Genomic DNA, 17429 nt, shown 5'->3' with positions numbered 1-17429 from the left:
CTGATCTAAGGATTCAGTTCCAGACTGCATACTTGAAATATACATATGGTACCTTATACTGCACAGGACTATAGTGTATTAAGTACGAGTTACATTATCATGCATGCACCAATATTAATACATTTATTAAACACACTAATCTCGAAGGCTGGGTATACACCTGAAAATCTGTCCAATCTGGTGGGAACAAAAAAATCAGGCAATGTTTTGGAGAAAACTACAATTGATAATTTGCTCCCAGAATGGAAAGCTGACAATGTTCACTTAGACAAATTGGTTAAATCCATTTAATGAAATATATTTGTCCAAATAAAAGTTTTGTCCCTTTTGCAGCCTTTAGTAAAAAATGATGGATGTTTATATGTGTACCCAACTTAATTTAGACTCAATTGTAACTAACTGGACTAATAAACTGAACTAAGTGGTTTGTGAATAAAGTTAATTCAGCACAAATGAAAAAGGAATATAGCTACATGTACTTCCAGTAAGATGTTCGGTACTTATGTAGTATCACGGCTCCCACGATGGGCATCGTACAGGGAAAAATCGCATCGCATGAGATCGCATGCGATCTCATGCGATGTCATTTTTCACAGAAATTATGGACATGAGTTGAAATCATGTAAAATGCACCCCAAATGTCATTTTTCACACTGTACCACCCCCACTATCAACGCCAACCCAAAGCGTGGCGAGCGCAGCGAGCCCCACAAGGGGATATGGATACCTGTAAAGCCCGCGAGGGGACACAGATACCTGCTTCGGGCTCGGGCTGAATATGGCTTGCTTTGTCTTTGAATTTATGGTATATTGTGTTGTACCAGGTCGAAAGATTATTGGAAGGTGCTGGGCAAATGCAAGCTGACATAAATCCATACAGACCCCAATGAAAAAATAAAAATAAAAGATGGAGGTTCCTAAAGAGTACATTTTAGAAAACAGGCTGCAAAAATATGGCCACATCCCCCATGGTTTTACACTAATAATGGCAGTTCTATGTTTAATAGACAAGAGAGATAGCTTAGAAGACTAGATGCATGGATGCATGAATAAGGTGTTTGTAACCATTGCACTTGGCTTTTCACCGAAATACAATCTCTTTCTGCTGAGAAACATTTTCATACCTCCAAAAAATGACCCTTTCCAGGGACACATTGCTCTGCTCCTATTCTTACCTGGTAATATATGAGTGCCATCACCTGTGGTGAAACACCTTTCATATAAATTAACCTGTTCAACACAGATGAGGGTAATCATACATTAAGGGGAAAGCCTGGAGCAGAGCATTGTGTCCCTCCTGGAGAGGGTCATGTTGGGAGGTATGCATTTGAGGATACGGTCGTTAGCTCGACATGGCTTAGGTTGACACATGAAATAGGTCAACGGGGTAGGAAGCTCGACACAAGCATTAGGTCGACAGCCAAAAGGACGAGCACAGTGAGCCATGCAAGGGGGCGCGGTACACTTATAATGTCCATGTCGATATTCGGGACAAAAAAAAGTGAAAAGCTCATGTTGACCTTTTGACTGTCAACCTAATGCTTGGGTCGATCTTCCAACCCCGTTGACCTATTTCTTTAAACATTCAGTTTTTATTGTGATTTTTTTTCATAGAAGTAACATGGGGGTACAGAAGGGAAGGAGGGGAGGGGGGACAAGAGAGAATCATAAATAATACAACAATAATAGAGCAAAAGTTGTCTCAACAAGTTACATCGCACTAGGAAAAAAAAAATTGCATTAATATGACAGTCTGCATCCTCACAAAACACTAAATTGTTATATACCAAAGTTACACTCCACTACTGAGAGCATAGTACAGCCAGGTCAGGAGGGTTGCTGTGGTAAGCCGAGTGGCCCATCTTTTCATTATACATAGACCAGCCAAACCATTTCATAACTATCGAGTTTGGAGAAGAGGAATATTTAGCATCGGTAGTCTCGAATACAAAGTGGCTGTGTACCTTACTTCGGATAGACTCTATGGACGGTAGTATATCAGATTTCCACACTCTAGCAATAGCGGCCTTTGTGGCTATAAGGACATGCCCCACAACGTTATCTGTCTGCTGCTGAAAGTTGTATTGGGAAAACATGGAGCAGCGTGAGAGCTGGGTCCGGGAGAACGGGTTGATTTAAAATCAAACTTAGCATCTGGAACACTTCCCCCCAGAGAGGCCGCAGGCGTGGGCATTCCCAAAATAGGTGGAAAATGTCCCCTATGTTGCCACATTTTCTCCAACAGGAGTTGGAGGATGATGGCCAAATTCTATGCAACCTCTCCGGGGTGAAGTATGCCCTGTGAACCAGCTTAAAAAACATCTCAGAATGATTTATACACCGAGAGACCTTGAAGCAGGATCTAAAAATATTCTCCCAGTCTTCCTCGCTAAGAGGTCTATCCAGGTCTCTCTACCACATGGATTGGGAGTTCAGTTTAGGTCTACTATCGACAGAAAGTAAGTGTAAGTACCACCACGATATGCCCCCCCTATGCGAAGATGTACTCGCCCTAATTTTAAGGAATGCAGGGAAAGCTGGTTTTTTTGTGGTTGATTTGGATAGATGTGATTGTAGCCAGCTTCTTATCTGTAGATATATGAAGAAATCTTGCTTGGGGATGTTAAAATTACTTTGAAGATAAGTAAAGGACACAATATCATCTTCAAGATAGAGATCCCCCACTGTACTAATTCCCTTTTTAACCCACCCCTCTAATGGCAAATTGGGGATTAAAGATGTCAAAGCCTTCAGTGATAAGAATGGTGCCGGCAGAGCTACATTTTCTAAGGATGCCATCATTTTATGCCAGGCATCCAGGGTTGCTTTGATGGATTTACATAGGGCTGAGGTTTTCCTTGCTTCAGCTATTGGGAGCCATAGCAGGTCTGCAATGGGGGTAGGGTGGGAGTACATATTTTCCATAATCACCCACGGTTTTGGGTCTTGAAGGTCATACCAATCTCTGGCCTGATTCAGCATACATGCAGTATAGTAAGATTCTATGTCTGGATAGGCGACTCCACCCTCCGCTTTGGACCGTATTAATATTTTCTTTGCGATTCTAGGTCTAGCCCCCTTCCAGATATACTTAGACAAAAGATGGTTAAATTTGTTAAACAGGGTTTTGGTAGGGGGTCTTGGGATAGCGCGAAATAGGTACATCAGCTTCGGTAGGAGGACCATTTTAGCTGCTGCCACTCTCCCAAGCCAAGAGACATCGTGCATCATCCAGTCGCCTGTTAGCACTGCAAAGGCTCTCAGCAGAGGGATATAATTGCATTCAATAAGGTGTTTTTCCGATGCCAGATTAATTCCCAAATATCTCAATGAGCGGGTTTGCCACGCGTAATTGTACATTTCTTTTAGTCTAGTGACCATATCAGGGGGGAGACCCAGGGGCAGGGCTTCTGTTTTACTAGTGTTAAGTTTATAAAATGAGACTTCAGAATAGTCTCGCAGAGTCCCGTGGAGAGCAGGAAGAGAAGTTTCGGGATCTAGAATACATAGTAGAACATCATCTGCAAAAAGGCTAACTTTATGGGATGAGTTTCCAATTACTGGACCTTTAATTGAGTCATTACATCTGATACTTTCGGCCAGGGGCTCAATCGCCAAAGCAAAGATTAGAGGAGAGAGCGGGCACCCCTGTCGGGTACCATTAGAGATTTGGAAACCTGAAGAGATACATCCGTTCGCATATACCCTAGCTGAGGGGTAGGAATACAGAGGTAAGATAGAATCAAGTATCCGACCATTGAAGCCAAATTTTTCTAAGGCAGCTTGCATAAAGCCCCAGTGGAGCCTATCGAAGGCCTTCTCGGCGTCCAAGGAAAGTACCAAAAGGGGGACCCTCCTTGTTGAACAAAACTCTATAACGCCCAGAGCCCTGCGTGTATTGTCCGGGGCCTGTCTGTTCAGAACAAAACCAACTTGATCATTCTTAATAAGGGAAGGGAGTAAGGGGCTTAAACGGTTAGCAACCAGTTTAGCATATAATTTTAAATCAGAGTTTAGGAGCGCGATAGGCCTAAAGTTTTGGACTGCTGTTTGGGGCTTCCCTGGTTTAGGAATAGTGATAATACGGGATTCTAACATCTCGGGGGGAAAATGTTTTACCAAAGAGGCCTCATTAAATACTCTGAGTAACACTGGTGACAGTTGGGTTTTGAAGGTCTTGTAAAAGTTGGATGGGAACCCGTCTGGCCCAGGGGCCAGACGGGTTCCCATCCCAGGGTCAGAAGGTAGGGCGTCAATAGCTTTTTGGACCTCTTCTAGTGACCAAGGTGCGTTAAGAGACAGACAGGACTCCGGGGACAAAGTAGGGAGGTTAATTTTTCCCAGAAAGCCTTTGATCTTTTCAAGGAGGGGTTGGCAAGTAGAAGGGTCATTTTTTAGGTTATAGAGTTTAGAGTAATACTCTGAGAAGACATTCGCTATCTCTTTTGGGTCGTGTATCTTTGAACCATGCTCCGAATAGATCATGTGAATTTTTTCTTTTGCTCTCTTTCCCCTCAGCTTTCTGGCTAACAATCTACCTGCTCGGTTCCCAAATTGATAAAACTTTTGGTTTAACTTACTAACATTACGTTGGACCTCCACTAGATAGAAGCTAGTGACTTTATCTCTAGCCTCCTTTAACAGACTAGTAAGGGCTTTGTCGCCGTTGACCTATTTCATGGGTCAACCTAAACCATGTCGAAGTTCTATGGTCAACCCAATGCCTGTCGACCTCATATAGGGCAACCTAATGACCCATAACCATACAGTGAACAATTTAGGATCTGGTGAGATCATTGTTGCAATTAAACAGAAAATGCAGCTTGATTTACAAAAGAGAATGACAATATTTGATAAATATGCCCCTTAAACACCAAACCACGTCTCGCATGTGAATAAGGTTGATAGTAGGACTTTAGGTAAAAATAATGGATTTTATTAAAGAAAAAAAAAAAAGGGTGAAACCACTCTAAGAAGAAAACGTACTAAATGAAGACAGTTTTTGTAATGCTTAGAAAACTAAGGAAAATACAGTTTAGCCATGGTTGCCTACCTGGCCCTCTCCATGAGGGAGAAAATGCTCTGTTCCTGGAATTACCTGGTAATGTAGGATTGCCATCACCTGTGGTGAAAACATCTTTCTTCTCCATTACCTAGCTCCCCACAGGTGATGGCAATCCTACATTACCAGGGAAGTCCAGGAACAGAGCATTTTCTCCCTCATGGAGAGGGTCAGGTAGGCAAACCTGAGTTTAAGTGACATGCACAAAACAAAAACTGTATTGCAAAGTGGAAACTTATAACGGTAACCACTGTCTTTAAAGACATTTGAAATCTCTTTGCCAGGGTAATGATTTGGGAAGCTTCACAATGAATAATGAAGCAGGAAAGAACAAATGCTTAGCTACAGATGTGACAATGTAAATAGGCACAGCTACTAGTCAGCAATTCTCTTTACCAGCTGTCGACAAATAAAATGCACAATAGGTATGAAAAATGCAGAGCCATAAGTTCAAAAAACATAAATAAAAACATTTAAAAAATTCCCACAAAACTACAAGATATATCCTACAGCAGTGGTTCCCAACCCTGGTCCTCAAGTACCCCCAACAGTGCACATTTTCCAGGTCACCCGGCAGGTGCACTTATTATTCGGGCACATTTGAAAAAAATCCACAGGTGGAGCTAATATTAGCACTTGAAATTCTGTGTGGAGACCTGCAAAACATGCACTGTTGGGGGTACTTGAGGACCAGGGTTGGGAACCACTGTCCTACAGTATAACCTGAATATAGAGCCTAATCAGTCCAGAAGCACTCAACTTGAACATACTGTAGCTAACAAGATTGGCATAGAAATGAAATGAGGTCAATAACAGGCAGGTGAAGAATACACATGAATTTTATTATTATTCACAGTTAATAACTATCTACCAAGTTATGCATTTGGAGGATTAAATACAGAAGCTTTTCTTAATTATTTAAACACTGATTTGATTTTATATATTTATATATATACACACACATTATTCATCTGCAAGGATGCAGGATATACACAAATTCCCAAATACACAATCATATGGTCCCAGAGTGTTCCTAGCCCCATTCACATAGACCTGAAGGTAGCAAACAACTATTGACCAAGACAGACACGGTCAAGAGGAAAGGACAGAAAGAGCAATGGCTGCTGCATTGTAAGGTTTAGGTTACAATGGAGCCAACACTTTAATACTTTAGAGAAGGCAATTAATAATAAAAAAAATAAAAAAGGATGGTTTTAAGAAAGCTCTTAACTGTTGCTATCCTCTTAGGTTATCGCCAATACCAGTGGATCACACTTCGTATCCGTAATCCTTTGTGTATCAGAAAGGCCATCACATTTGCCTGTATACCCTCTCCGAGTGTTAACAGACTATGACATATTCTAACTGTAGTTATGATAGTTTATAGATGAATATGACAAACACAGCGTAGCAAACCTTCCACTTTCATTGGCATTACATCAATTGTTAACACAAGGAGCTTTGTTTTACATTGAAAATATTTCAACTTGTATAGTCTGTATATTGTGTGTATGCTACATACAGGTCAGCGTCCTTCTCCTGTTAGACATATTACTGAACAGTAAGACTAGTGGATCTTCAGGCGCTGTCACTTTGCTGCTGTTTATAAGGGATGTGTTAAGTCCCTGTATGAGTAAAATTATAAGCAAAAACAAGAGTTGGAACAGTGCTGGGTTTCACTGAATAATGCAACAATGCATATAAAATATTATGATATATATATTCTGGGTATGAAACATTAAATATTTAATATAATTAAAGCAATGTATACACATGTGCATATTGCAAAGAGGCCTCTAATATGCTCAATTTGTGGTGAATCGTTGATGGGGTATAGTACTAAGCATGGGCTGTAGATAAATGGTACAGTCAATGTACCCTTTTCATATATATACACGTGGTGAAAATTTGAGTGTATATTAACTTGTATTAGGAGTCCCGGTCGATTACCAAGCAGAAGGTAAGTTTTGCCCTGGATTGGGGTCCATCTGATGGAGTCAGTGTTTTAGCAACAGTGAAGCAGGGTGAAGGTGGTATAAGCTGGTCCGGAATCAAATGGCTGTGGAAGGCTCAAGGCAGTTTGGTGTGAAACTCACACCTTCTTGCTATACCACCATCACCATGCTTAACTGCCTTGCTAAAACATGGGACTCCAACAGACAGACCCCAATCCAGGGCCAAACTTACCTCCTGTTGGATAAATCAACAGCAACTCATAATACCTGTTAATATACCCTCAACTTCCACCATGTATATATATGAAAGGGGCGCATTGACTACCATCTATCTACAACCCATTTTCTCAGCACTTCATTATACCCCATCTCCGATATACCAGAAATTGAGTATATAACAAGGTCTCTTTGCAATATGCACGTGTATATACATTGTTTTAATTATATGAAATATTTCATGTTTTAAACACAGAATATATTATTATGTTTGATATGTATTGTTGCATTATTCAGTGAAACCCAGCGCTGTTCCAACTCTTCTATTACTGAACAGTAGCTCAGAACAACTTCCCTTGAGAAGAAAGCCCACTGGTTTAATTATTTAAAGTATAAGGATGACAAATTATGGAGAAAGCATACTCAAACGAGGAATAGTAATGCTTATGTCGTATGTGTAGCCTTTCTCCTCATCAGAGATCTTAGTGTAATCTGCAAACCAGTACAGCACAAGCCCTCATCAACCACAGGCTTGACGTGTGTGATCAATCCAAAGCAAAGCCTTATGTTGTAAGCCCTTCCCCGCAAAGCACAAGAGCAATTCCCTTTCCTTATAATATACACATTATTCAAGACTCATCAGTTATAGACGGCCTATGGCCCTTTTTCAGGATCACTTGCAAAGGCAAATTCCTTCTAAAATGGACAAAACCATGTGAACTGCAGGGGGGGAGGGCAGATGTAACATGCGGAGAGATTTAGATTTGGGCGAGTATTTTCCCTGCACAGAAACAAAATAACTGACTGATTTATTTTTACACTGCAATATAGAGCTCACATTGAAGTAAAACCCCACCCAAATCTAAATCTCTCTGTACAAGTTACATCTGCCCCACCTGCAGTGCACATGGTTTTGTCCATTTGAGAAGGAATTTGCCTTTGCGAGTGAACCAGAATAAGGGCCTATATCTGTTGTAGCCATGTTGACTTGTTTTAGGGAACATGGAAAAAGGCTGTCTTATGTAGGCTAGATGACTACATACAGATGTGCCATCCCTGCACAAAGCCCTGTGTGTCCTAGTAGTGGACCCACCTGAATTAACCTGCAGACTGAGGGCTTTCCTCTTTGTTCTTGCAAAGACATCAGGAGCCCAAGATTTGCATAGAGAGAAAATGGCTGGATTTTGTACATTTTATTTTACAGGTGCGTGTTGTATTGAGTGCGTTGCAAACACACATGCATGATAAAGAGGAAGATGTAGAACGAAATGGAACAGGGAAGGAACAGCAGCAGTAAATGGAATTTGTTAATTAAAAAAATGTCTCTTTAATTTAAAGGTACGTTTTGGCATTCTAAATCAAAATATCTGTAAGTTCCCAAACCCTCCCACAGGGCCTACCAGATCATGAATCCCGCTGTCCACCCCCACCCCCCTCAAAAAAAGTCCCATGTGGAGCCAAGGGGTCATTCCCACTTCGAGAAGGCATTGAGAAGCAACTGCATTGAGCAAAGGCAGATAACTGGGATAGCCAACACGTTAGGGGCAATCCTGTATTCATTTTTCTAGGCCTGTGTCTACATCTACTACCGATCTCTTAGGATTCCTTCTCATAATTCTATAAGTCAGTCCGTGACAAATTTCCACCCATTCAAGTCTTTTATTCCCCCCATATTCTGTCACCTGACAATACCTGGTGAAATCATTGAGTTTAGAGTGCTCCCTTGAATTAGTGGACTATTATTTGGTCTGTCAGTAGTCTGTCCATGATCTTCTGTTCAGTCTGTCCGTTTGTCCATTCACCCCAAAGTTAGTCTATAGGCTCCCGGTGACCTCCTAGTCAGCCCGCACTCCCTCCCAGGTAAGTCTGCCTGTGCTCCTCCTTGGCTTCCGGTCCTGTGCAGTCTCTAGTTACAGGTTGCGGTTGACAGGTGTCACATAGTTGCGTGGAAACATGCCGGTCTGCCCATGACATGTCCCTTTCCACCAGTTAGGGTCTGAGTTATCCACCACCTGGATGAATTCTCCTCGTCGGAATCCAAGCTCCCCATCCTCTTGGGGGTCAAAGTCAAACAGTGCCTGAACATAGGTAGGTTGCTGTCAGGAAGGAAAGTTTACGTTAGATTGATCTGTTTCCTTTGTTTACATTGTTTATATTATCACAGTTCAAGTTACATATACACACACAAACACATACACACACAAATAAATAAATAAATACATACATACATACATACACAACACTGTGCAAACGTTTTAGGCAGGCGTGGAGTAAATGCTGCAAAGTAAGAATGCTTAATATTTATTTGTATCAATTACCAACATGCAAAAGGAATGCACAGATAAAAATTCAAACATTTAGTGTGACAAACCATTGCCTTCAAAACGGCATGTTCTCTTCCAGGTATACTTGCACAAAGTCAGGAGTTTTGTATGAGTATAGTCAGGTGCTTGATTCACCAAGGACCAAAGTTTGGGAAGTATTTTGGCAAAAGTAGTTGGAGATTGTTAGAATTAATGGTGTCCTCAATGCTGAGAAATACAGACAGGTACATATCCATCATGCAATACCATCAGGGAGGCATCTAATTGGAACTTTACACAAAAATGGTGGACAATGATGCGCTGTCTCTTTAACAGAGGCGTGTTGTTCACTCCTCCTAGTGGTGGTGTTTCTCCACTGATAATTTGCTCATATAAGCAAAAGAAGAAAATAAGTATTAATGAAGCAAAAGTTCAACACAAACATCCAGTGTAAATCCACAGGTCCTCTTTCTTATGCTGGCCACACATCAGACCAACTTTCCTCCAACCACCAAACTAGTTGGTTGGATGGAATGAAAACCTGGTACTGGATTGGAGCAAATGTATTTTGTTATTAAGTCATTTGTTTCCCAAATCTGAAAAAAATGGACAACTGCCACTCAGACAATGTACTGTAGTTGGACCTATTTGATTTAAACAATTTCACTGAATGTTTGTGTCCATTCTCCTGAGTTTCTGAGCAAATTTCTTATTTGCATTTGCCCCAATACAGTACCAGATTTTCAGTCCAACCAACTAGTTGGATGGTTGGAGGAAAGTTGGTTTGATGTGTGGCCAGCATTACTGACCTGTATAACAGGCCCTATATCCCTGTAAAGGTATCTTTGTGGGAACCCCAATCACATCACACTCTATACAGGTATGCAACTTCAAGGGCTCCTCGTCCCATTAGATATATGCTCACCTTCAAATGGTGCCCTTTGTGCATCAAAAGGTATCTTTTGCGTCCCTATGTCTCAGTGGACCAGTGTCAATCCAAACTCAGCCACAGGAGGTAAAAGCAAAAGGTCTTTATTCCAAACAATTTCATCCAGCATACAAAACAGTTAAAAGGTTTCTGGAAACCATACATTTTATGGTTTCCAGAAAACTCCTGCGGCTGAGTTTGGATTGACACTGGTCCACTGAGACGTGGGGACGCAAAAGATACCTTTTGATGCACATAGGGCACCAGTTGAAGGTGAGCATACATCTAATGGGATGAGGAGCCCATGAAGTTACATACCTGTATAGAGTGTGATGTGATTGGGGTTCCCACAAAGATACCTTTACAGGCATATAGGGCCTGTTATAAAGGTCAGTAAGAAAGAGGACCTGTGGATTTACACTGGATGTTTGTGTTGAACTTTTGCTCCATTAATACTTATTTTCTTCTTTTGCTTATATGAGCAAATTATCAGTGGAGAAACACCACCACTAGGAGGAGTGAACAACACGCCTCTGTTAAAGAGACAGCGCATCATTGTCCACCATTTTTGTGTATTGTGTGTATTGAAAGTGGGAGTGGTATCCCAAGGTGGGACACGGTGCTGTAGTCAGGTTTGGCGCGGTTATACCTTTATTAAAAATCTTTGTTCTGGCTCTAACTTTAGGCCGGACAGTGACCCCAAATCTACAGCCAATGTCATTAAGAACTATCTCCAGCATAAAGAACAGCAAGGAGTTCAGGAAGTAATGATATGGCCTCCACAAAGCCCTGATCTCAGCATCGAGTATGTATTGGATTACATGAAGAGACTGAAGTATTTGAGCAAGCCTATATCCACAGAAGTTATGTTGATTGTTCTTCAAGATGTTTGGAACAACCTCCCTGCCAAGTTTCTTCAACAACTCTTCAAGTAAAACTAGAAGAATTCAATCTGTTTTGAAGGCAAAGGGTAGTCACACCAAATATTGATTTGATTGACATTTGTCTTCTGTTCATCCACTATGAATTTTGTTCATTGATAAATTAACTATTAACACTTAGGGTAGGGGGTGGATTCCAGTGTTGGGCGGGCAGCCGTCCTGGCACCCATTATTCAAATATTTCTGCCGATACTGATTTAAGCTGGTTACCCCAGGGTTTGGATAGGCAAACTGGACTTTTCGTGTTGCGCTCATTAGTTGGATCGAGTTAACCGCTTTTCATGTCTAAACCCAACCTGAATAGGCACGATATGTGTGATAAAAATCACCACTTGAATATCATCTCATGATTTCATGTCTCTTTAGACAGGAGATCGGGTGCGATGAAACATTTGAATCCTCCCTTAATTTGCAGCATTGTTTCCACAGCAGTTTATATCATTTGCAAAGCACTGTGTGTACATGTGTCTGCGTGTGCGTGTGATTAGATTTTATATATAATTTCATTTATTTTAAATGACTCATGGAGCTACATAACCATTTATAATTGAACCACTGAACAGCTAAAAACATAGATTAATCTATTTGAGATGTGAAATATTTTCAATATAGAAAACACCCCAAATACCTTTGGTGAAAATATACAGATATACACCTCTTAACCTTAACACTCCCTCTCCTACTTTCCCCCTCTATATACCTGTGGTAAATTTGTGGCTCTGTCTCCCCCGTGTACCTGTGGCACCTGCTCGATGTCACGTAAGAAGATCTGCTGGTTCCGGGACACAGACGTGGACCGATGGTAATCCACCAGCTCATTCAGAGAGTTAAACTTTACCACCCACAAGAAATATTTTCCTGCCCCGTCTCGTAGAACCTTGAAATGCTGTACATCATTGCCAAACCTGAAATGGAAGACATTTACTCTTGCAACTTCTGAACACTTTACAGCTTACAAACGGAACAGTTAACTGGCTATTCAATATTCATCCAAATACCAGTACTACTTTGACCCCTAATGAAGTCTAAGACTGCCAAGTAAGAAGTGCATTTCACAGTTATACAATTGACTCACTTGACTGAAAGAGAGAAGTCCCCAGGAGCACTTTCACTCTCCCGGATCAAGAAGGCACCATCATGTCTCTGCTTCCCAAGCATCTCCTCTGCTTTAGCACGTGGTATTTTGCCAAAAAACCACCTATAGAGAGGGAATTAAGGCAAGTGAAGGAAATGTGTTAGAATAAGATATTAAGAGGTAGACCTGAAAAGGGGTATGTCGGAAGAGAGAAGATAGGAAAATGTGACGAAGTATTAAGGGCAACATTGTGTGGGTTTTCAGGGGTACACAGGTCACATCTAGACAGCGGTATGTGGCACAAGTTGGCCATATGGAAGGAACAGATAGTGGTACTGGGATGCAAACACAAGAAACGTTTTTGCAAAATGAATACTTTTATAAAAAAAAAACTCAACATATTACGAAGTTCTTTATAAAGCAGTGGTGTGAAACTCATGGCCCTCCAGCTGTTGTGGAATGCCACCATGCACTGCCACAGTTTTAACAATCCATTATATAAAATCTGTGACTGTGACACGGCATGCTGGGAAATGTAGTTCCACAACAGCTGGGGGCCATGAGTTTGACACCACTATTATAAAGTAATCTAATCCTTCACATTATCCCTGAAACAGAGGTGCAGTCTAAATTCACTGCCATCCACCAATAGGAACTTCCAAGTATGTTTTGGACTGGAACATAAGCACCAAAGGTAAAGCTTAGAAAACAATACTAAACTCACTGACAAATGAGAATACAGTCACAACAAAAGTTAACACGAGCCTGCTACAAAGCAGACCACAACTTGAAAATAACTTTTTGCTGAAGAACTGCATAATAAAACAGGAGACAGGCCATGTACCAACCCCTACATCATCACATGACATAGTAGGAGATACAGCTTTGCATAGAGACACCCTTCTTACCCATTATTAGTCCCAAGCCTATATTATGCAATATTTTGCCATTGCTCTGATCCTGGCTTGGCCAATCACCTATAATTTATTAAGTCACTAAGCCTTTAAAAAGACATTATAAATGAATTCAGAATTATTTGTATAAATGTCACTTAGGACGGCTTTTGGCACAATCAAAGATTTAATAATAAATTATCAGATTTAAAACATGCTGGCAATATACTGTACAAAAGCACAATAGAATATAAAAAAAAAAAAGTATAATTGACACTAGCTTTAGTGCATTAATGTTTTACTGTTTTCTTAGGCACCTATAGTAAGCTTGAAGGGGTTGGGATCATTTGGTCCACAACATGATGATCGACAGTCATTAGGTCGAAACCATTAGGTCGACGTGGGAAAAGGTCAACATGGTTCTAGGTCGAAAGGTCATTAGTTCGACAGGTCATTAGGTCGACAGTCAAACGGTCGACATGTGGTTTTTTTTTTCCTTCAGTTTTTCGACCTGAATGTCAACACAGTCGACATGGACAGTTTAAAGTGCACAGAATCCCGTCGCTGCGCTCGGCACACTAATTTATTCTCCCGCCACTCCCTAGTGGATGGTAGGGCATGCAATACCGCCTGTCGGCACATGTCAGCTAAAAAAAAAAAAAAACCAGTAAAAAACCTAATGTCGACTTTTTGACTGTCGACCTAGACAATGTCGAACTAATGACCTGTCAAACTAACGACCTGTCGACCTAATGACTGTAGACCAGGGGTGGGGAACCTTTTTTGTGCAAAGGGCCGTTTGTATGGGGAAAAAATCCTTCGGGGGCCATATGTAAAATGTCTCTTACGAATTGTCCTGCTGCAGCCGTCCCACGCTTCGGCGGCTGCCGCAGAATAGGACTGACAGTCTCCGGCTGCTGCTGATTAAGAGGAATCTCATGAGAACTACCGACCTCTCGCGGGAATTCCCCTGTTCTTTACTCCCAGCAAAGCTGCCGGGCGGGTGGGAGGGCCACTCAGACTGGCTACAGGGGCCGCATACGGTCCCCGGGCCTGAGGTTCCCCACCCCTGCTGTAGACCATCATGCTGTAGACCAAATGACCACATCCCGCTTGAACGTAGAGATGCTTGATAAGAAAATATTTTTCCTTGTGACTGCAGTACTCCAATTTCACCACCAGATGGTAATGTTTGGTTTGGTGTTGTGAAATGGCCACAAGGTCTGAATTTACATAGATTTGCAGCGAGGCAATATAAAAAAATTCCTGGTTTAGTTGTAGCCATTTGGCAACAATATTGATAAAGGGTTAAGAATATAAAAAATTACACAGTAATATTACATTAACATATTTCATTGTGGATTGATTACAGTGCAACATAAACATCACTGTCAATTATACCCAGGAAAGGTACTCGAGGGAACATGGTCGGTGAGTATCGAATATATTTTATTTGTCAATAAACAACTCATATGTAAAACTGTAACCTGTATACTCACGGATGCGGCTTCATTTCTATATAGTTTTTAGGAATAAATCCATCTTTGCCATTGAGCTCAGCTTTATACCAGTTCTGGTCGCACTCTTCATTCAAAACCTGTAAGCAGATAATACATAGATTACAACTGTTCAAAATGAGAGCGCCACTGTTCACCTGGTTTATAAGCATGAAAACCAACTTCCATAATGTGCTAAAACACTGAGCAACCCGTTGGGTTGGGCAAAGGATCCCCACAGTCAGGATGCTGATATTCAAATTAATGAAGGCGGCATCCTGCCTGTCCTAACCCCAACAAATTTTGGCAAGCACTGTAACCCTTACCCTCCCCTTATCTTTTTCAATTTAAAATTTTTATTGAATGTCACAAATTCAAATAAACAGTAAAACATTTCAAGTGTGTTTCATGACTTTGATTTTATTATTTTTTGGGGAAATGGTACATAACAAAGATAGGGGTGAGGAGGGGGAGGGGGGGGGGAGGAGGGGGGGGGGGTACGGTTACAATTCCATAATGTAATAATATAGTGCAGAAGTACAGTAATACAATATATTAAAATGATCAGAGTTAATAAGTACATACATGTTTAATCCTACATTGCTAGTTCTGATTTATATTCCACCCAAGTCTGCCATAACCTAGTTGCGGAAGTTGCTGGCGTTGAGTTATAGGATGTGCCAGCTGATTCAAATTCAAAGTGTGATTGTACTGCCTCTTCTATCTCTTTAAGGCTAGGTATGTTAGTTGTCCTCCAGTTGCGGGCTAGTAGACGTTTGGTTGAGGCCAATATGTGGCCGATGACATATTTATCAGAGTATGAGGCTATGTCTGGGAGGATATGAAACAGTGCAACTTTCGGTTGTGGGTCGATAATGTGATGTAGTATATTAGAGGTTAATCGGAATACTCTCTTCCAAAGGTCAGCCACTAGAGGACAAGCCCAAAATATGTGGTATATTGATCCCACCCCGCCACAGTTGCGCCAGCAGGATCTTGGGTTCGTAGCGCTTATTTTGTGGAGGAGGGCGGGGGTCATATACAGCCTATGTAAGAGTTTAAAAAATTGTTCTATATGGGATATACACTTAGACATTTTAAAGCACATCTGAAATACGGATTGCCATTCCTCTTCTGACATAGGCAAGCCCATATCTGTTTCCCATTTGACTTGAGAGGAAGTTTTTGAGTATTGTTGGGGTGTGACTAGAGAATTGTACCACCTAGATATTGCACCTTTATTGTTTGTCTTTTGGAGTAATGCCAATAATGTATTGGGTATTGGCTTCAGGGCCCGGGGGGGTGGGAGACAGTTTGTAGCCAGTGTCGCACCTGTAAATATTTATAGAACTCTTTCCAGGGTATGGAGTACTTTTCTTGGATTTGTGTGAAGGAAAGTATTGTTCCTGAGTCTGTCAAATCTTTCAATGTGATAATATTGTTAGCTATCCACAGGTCGAGGGACAAGTCTGGGATCAGGCGTGCCAGTCCCCTCAATGACAATTCTAGTGTGGGTTGTGGCCCTCCCAGCATACGGGTCCTCAGCGTGTTCCATGTTTTACATACCGCTTGAACCACTATAGAGGGATGGACAACTTGTTTTACCTCTGATGGAGGTAGCCATAATAGATCCACGAGGGGAAATTGAGATACTAGACCTCTTTCCACTATGACACATGGTTTGGGTTCATCCGTTGTCATCCATGCCCCTATAGAGGCTAGCAACGAGGCCCTTTGGTACGCTTGAAGGTCTGGATACGCCAGGCCTCCATAGGCTTTGGGTTGAGCCATAATCTTTTTTGCCAGCCTTGGCTTTTTGCCTTTCCATATGTATGCTATACCCTCCCCTTATCTTTAACCCACCCCTCTTACAGCCTAAGCTAAACCTCCCTTCAACTGAACGAGCCTAATGCTGGGTACACACCAGAACGATTTGGACTCAATTGCCCAATTTTGATGCATCGATCAACAAATTGTATGTGTAAAGCAGAATTGTGCATCCCCGCCGGTTGTTTGGTCGCTTTGGAGATTTTACCTGCTGTACTAAAGATTTGTCATCTACAATAGATTGGGTGCAGATCGTGTGCAGGTCTTGTACTCCAATCCAATTGTGTGACCATCGTAAGATTTCAGGAAATCATTTCACGATCGTTGCACGATTATGGTCGTTCTGGTGAGTACCCAACTTAACACTTTCCAGCAAAATGTGACATACGTGATGCTTCTGCCAGTATTATGACAGTTGTCATCCTGACTACATCCTGAGCCAAACAGCTCCTAACTCCCATTTTACAGGCTAGGTTTGAAAAATTACAGACAGACGTCATTTCGCTGGTACTTTTGCTCTCTCCAAGGCTTAATACATCTGACCAAATAACTGTTCTCACTGCATTCATAAGGATGTACACATGGGAATTATTCACAAGTCAAAGTAAACTGCACTGAAATGACACTCAGTAGGCATGCCTCAGAACTGCTTGCAGAAGTTACACGAGCAATTGTGATGTGATGAATGGGTGCCTTGTGTTCCTTATCAAATCAGTGGTTATTATGAAAGAAA

General features: G+C 41.4%; 1 protein-coding gene across 3 annotated transcripts in view; it reads right to left on the bottom strand.

Moving 5' to 3' along the window:
* Positions 1 to 5883: 5883 nt before the first annotated feature.
* The window catches only part of GRB2 (growth factor receptor bound protein 2), a 50747-nt gene continuing 39201 nt past the window's right edge, over positions 5884 to 17429 (bottom strand). For 2 of the 3 annotated variants that reach the window (XM_083148023.1, XM_083148024.1), the window contains exons 3-6: positions 14873 to 14970; positions 12481 to 12603; positions 12106 to 12310; positions 5884 to 9329 (exon numbers count right to left, since the gene is read on the bottom strand). In XM_083148023.1, the coding sequence (XP_083004149.1) occupies positions 9144 to 9329; positions 12106 to 12310; positions 12481 to 12603; positions 14873 to 14970 (612 nt within the window). In that variant the 3' untranslated portion in view covers positions 5884 to 9143. The remainder of the gene's footprint in view (positions 9330 to 12105; positions 12311 to 12480; positions 12604 to 14872; positions 14971 to 17429) is intronic. The other variant, XM_083148025.1, reaches the window with a different exon arrangement.

This window comes from Crinia signifera, chromosome 6, assembly GCF_055691185.1.
Source record: "Crinia signifera chromosome 6, ASM5569118v1, whole genome shotgun sequence".
NCBI classification, from domain to species: domain Eukaryota; kingdom Metazoa; phylum Chordata; class Amphibia; order Anura; family Myobatrachidae; genus Crinia; species Crinia signifera.
Note: the sequence above shows the minus strand (reverse complement) of the source record. Positions and strands in the feature narration are given on the sequence as shown.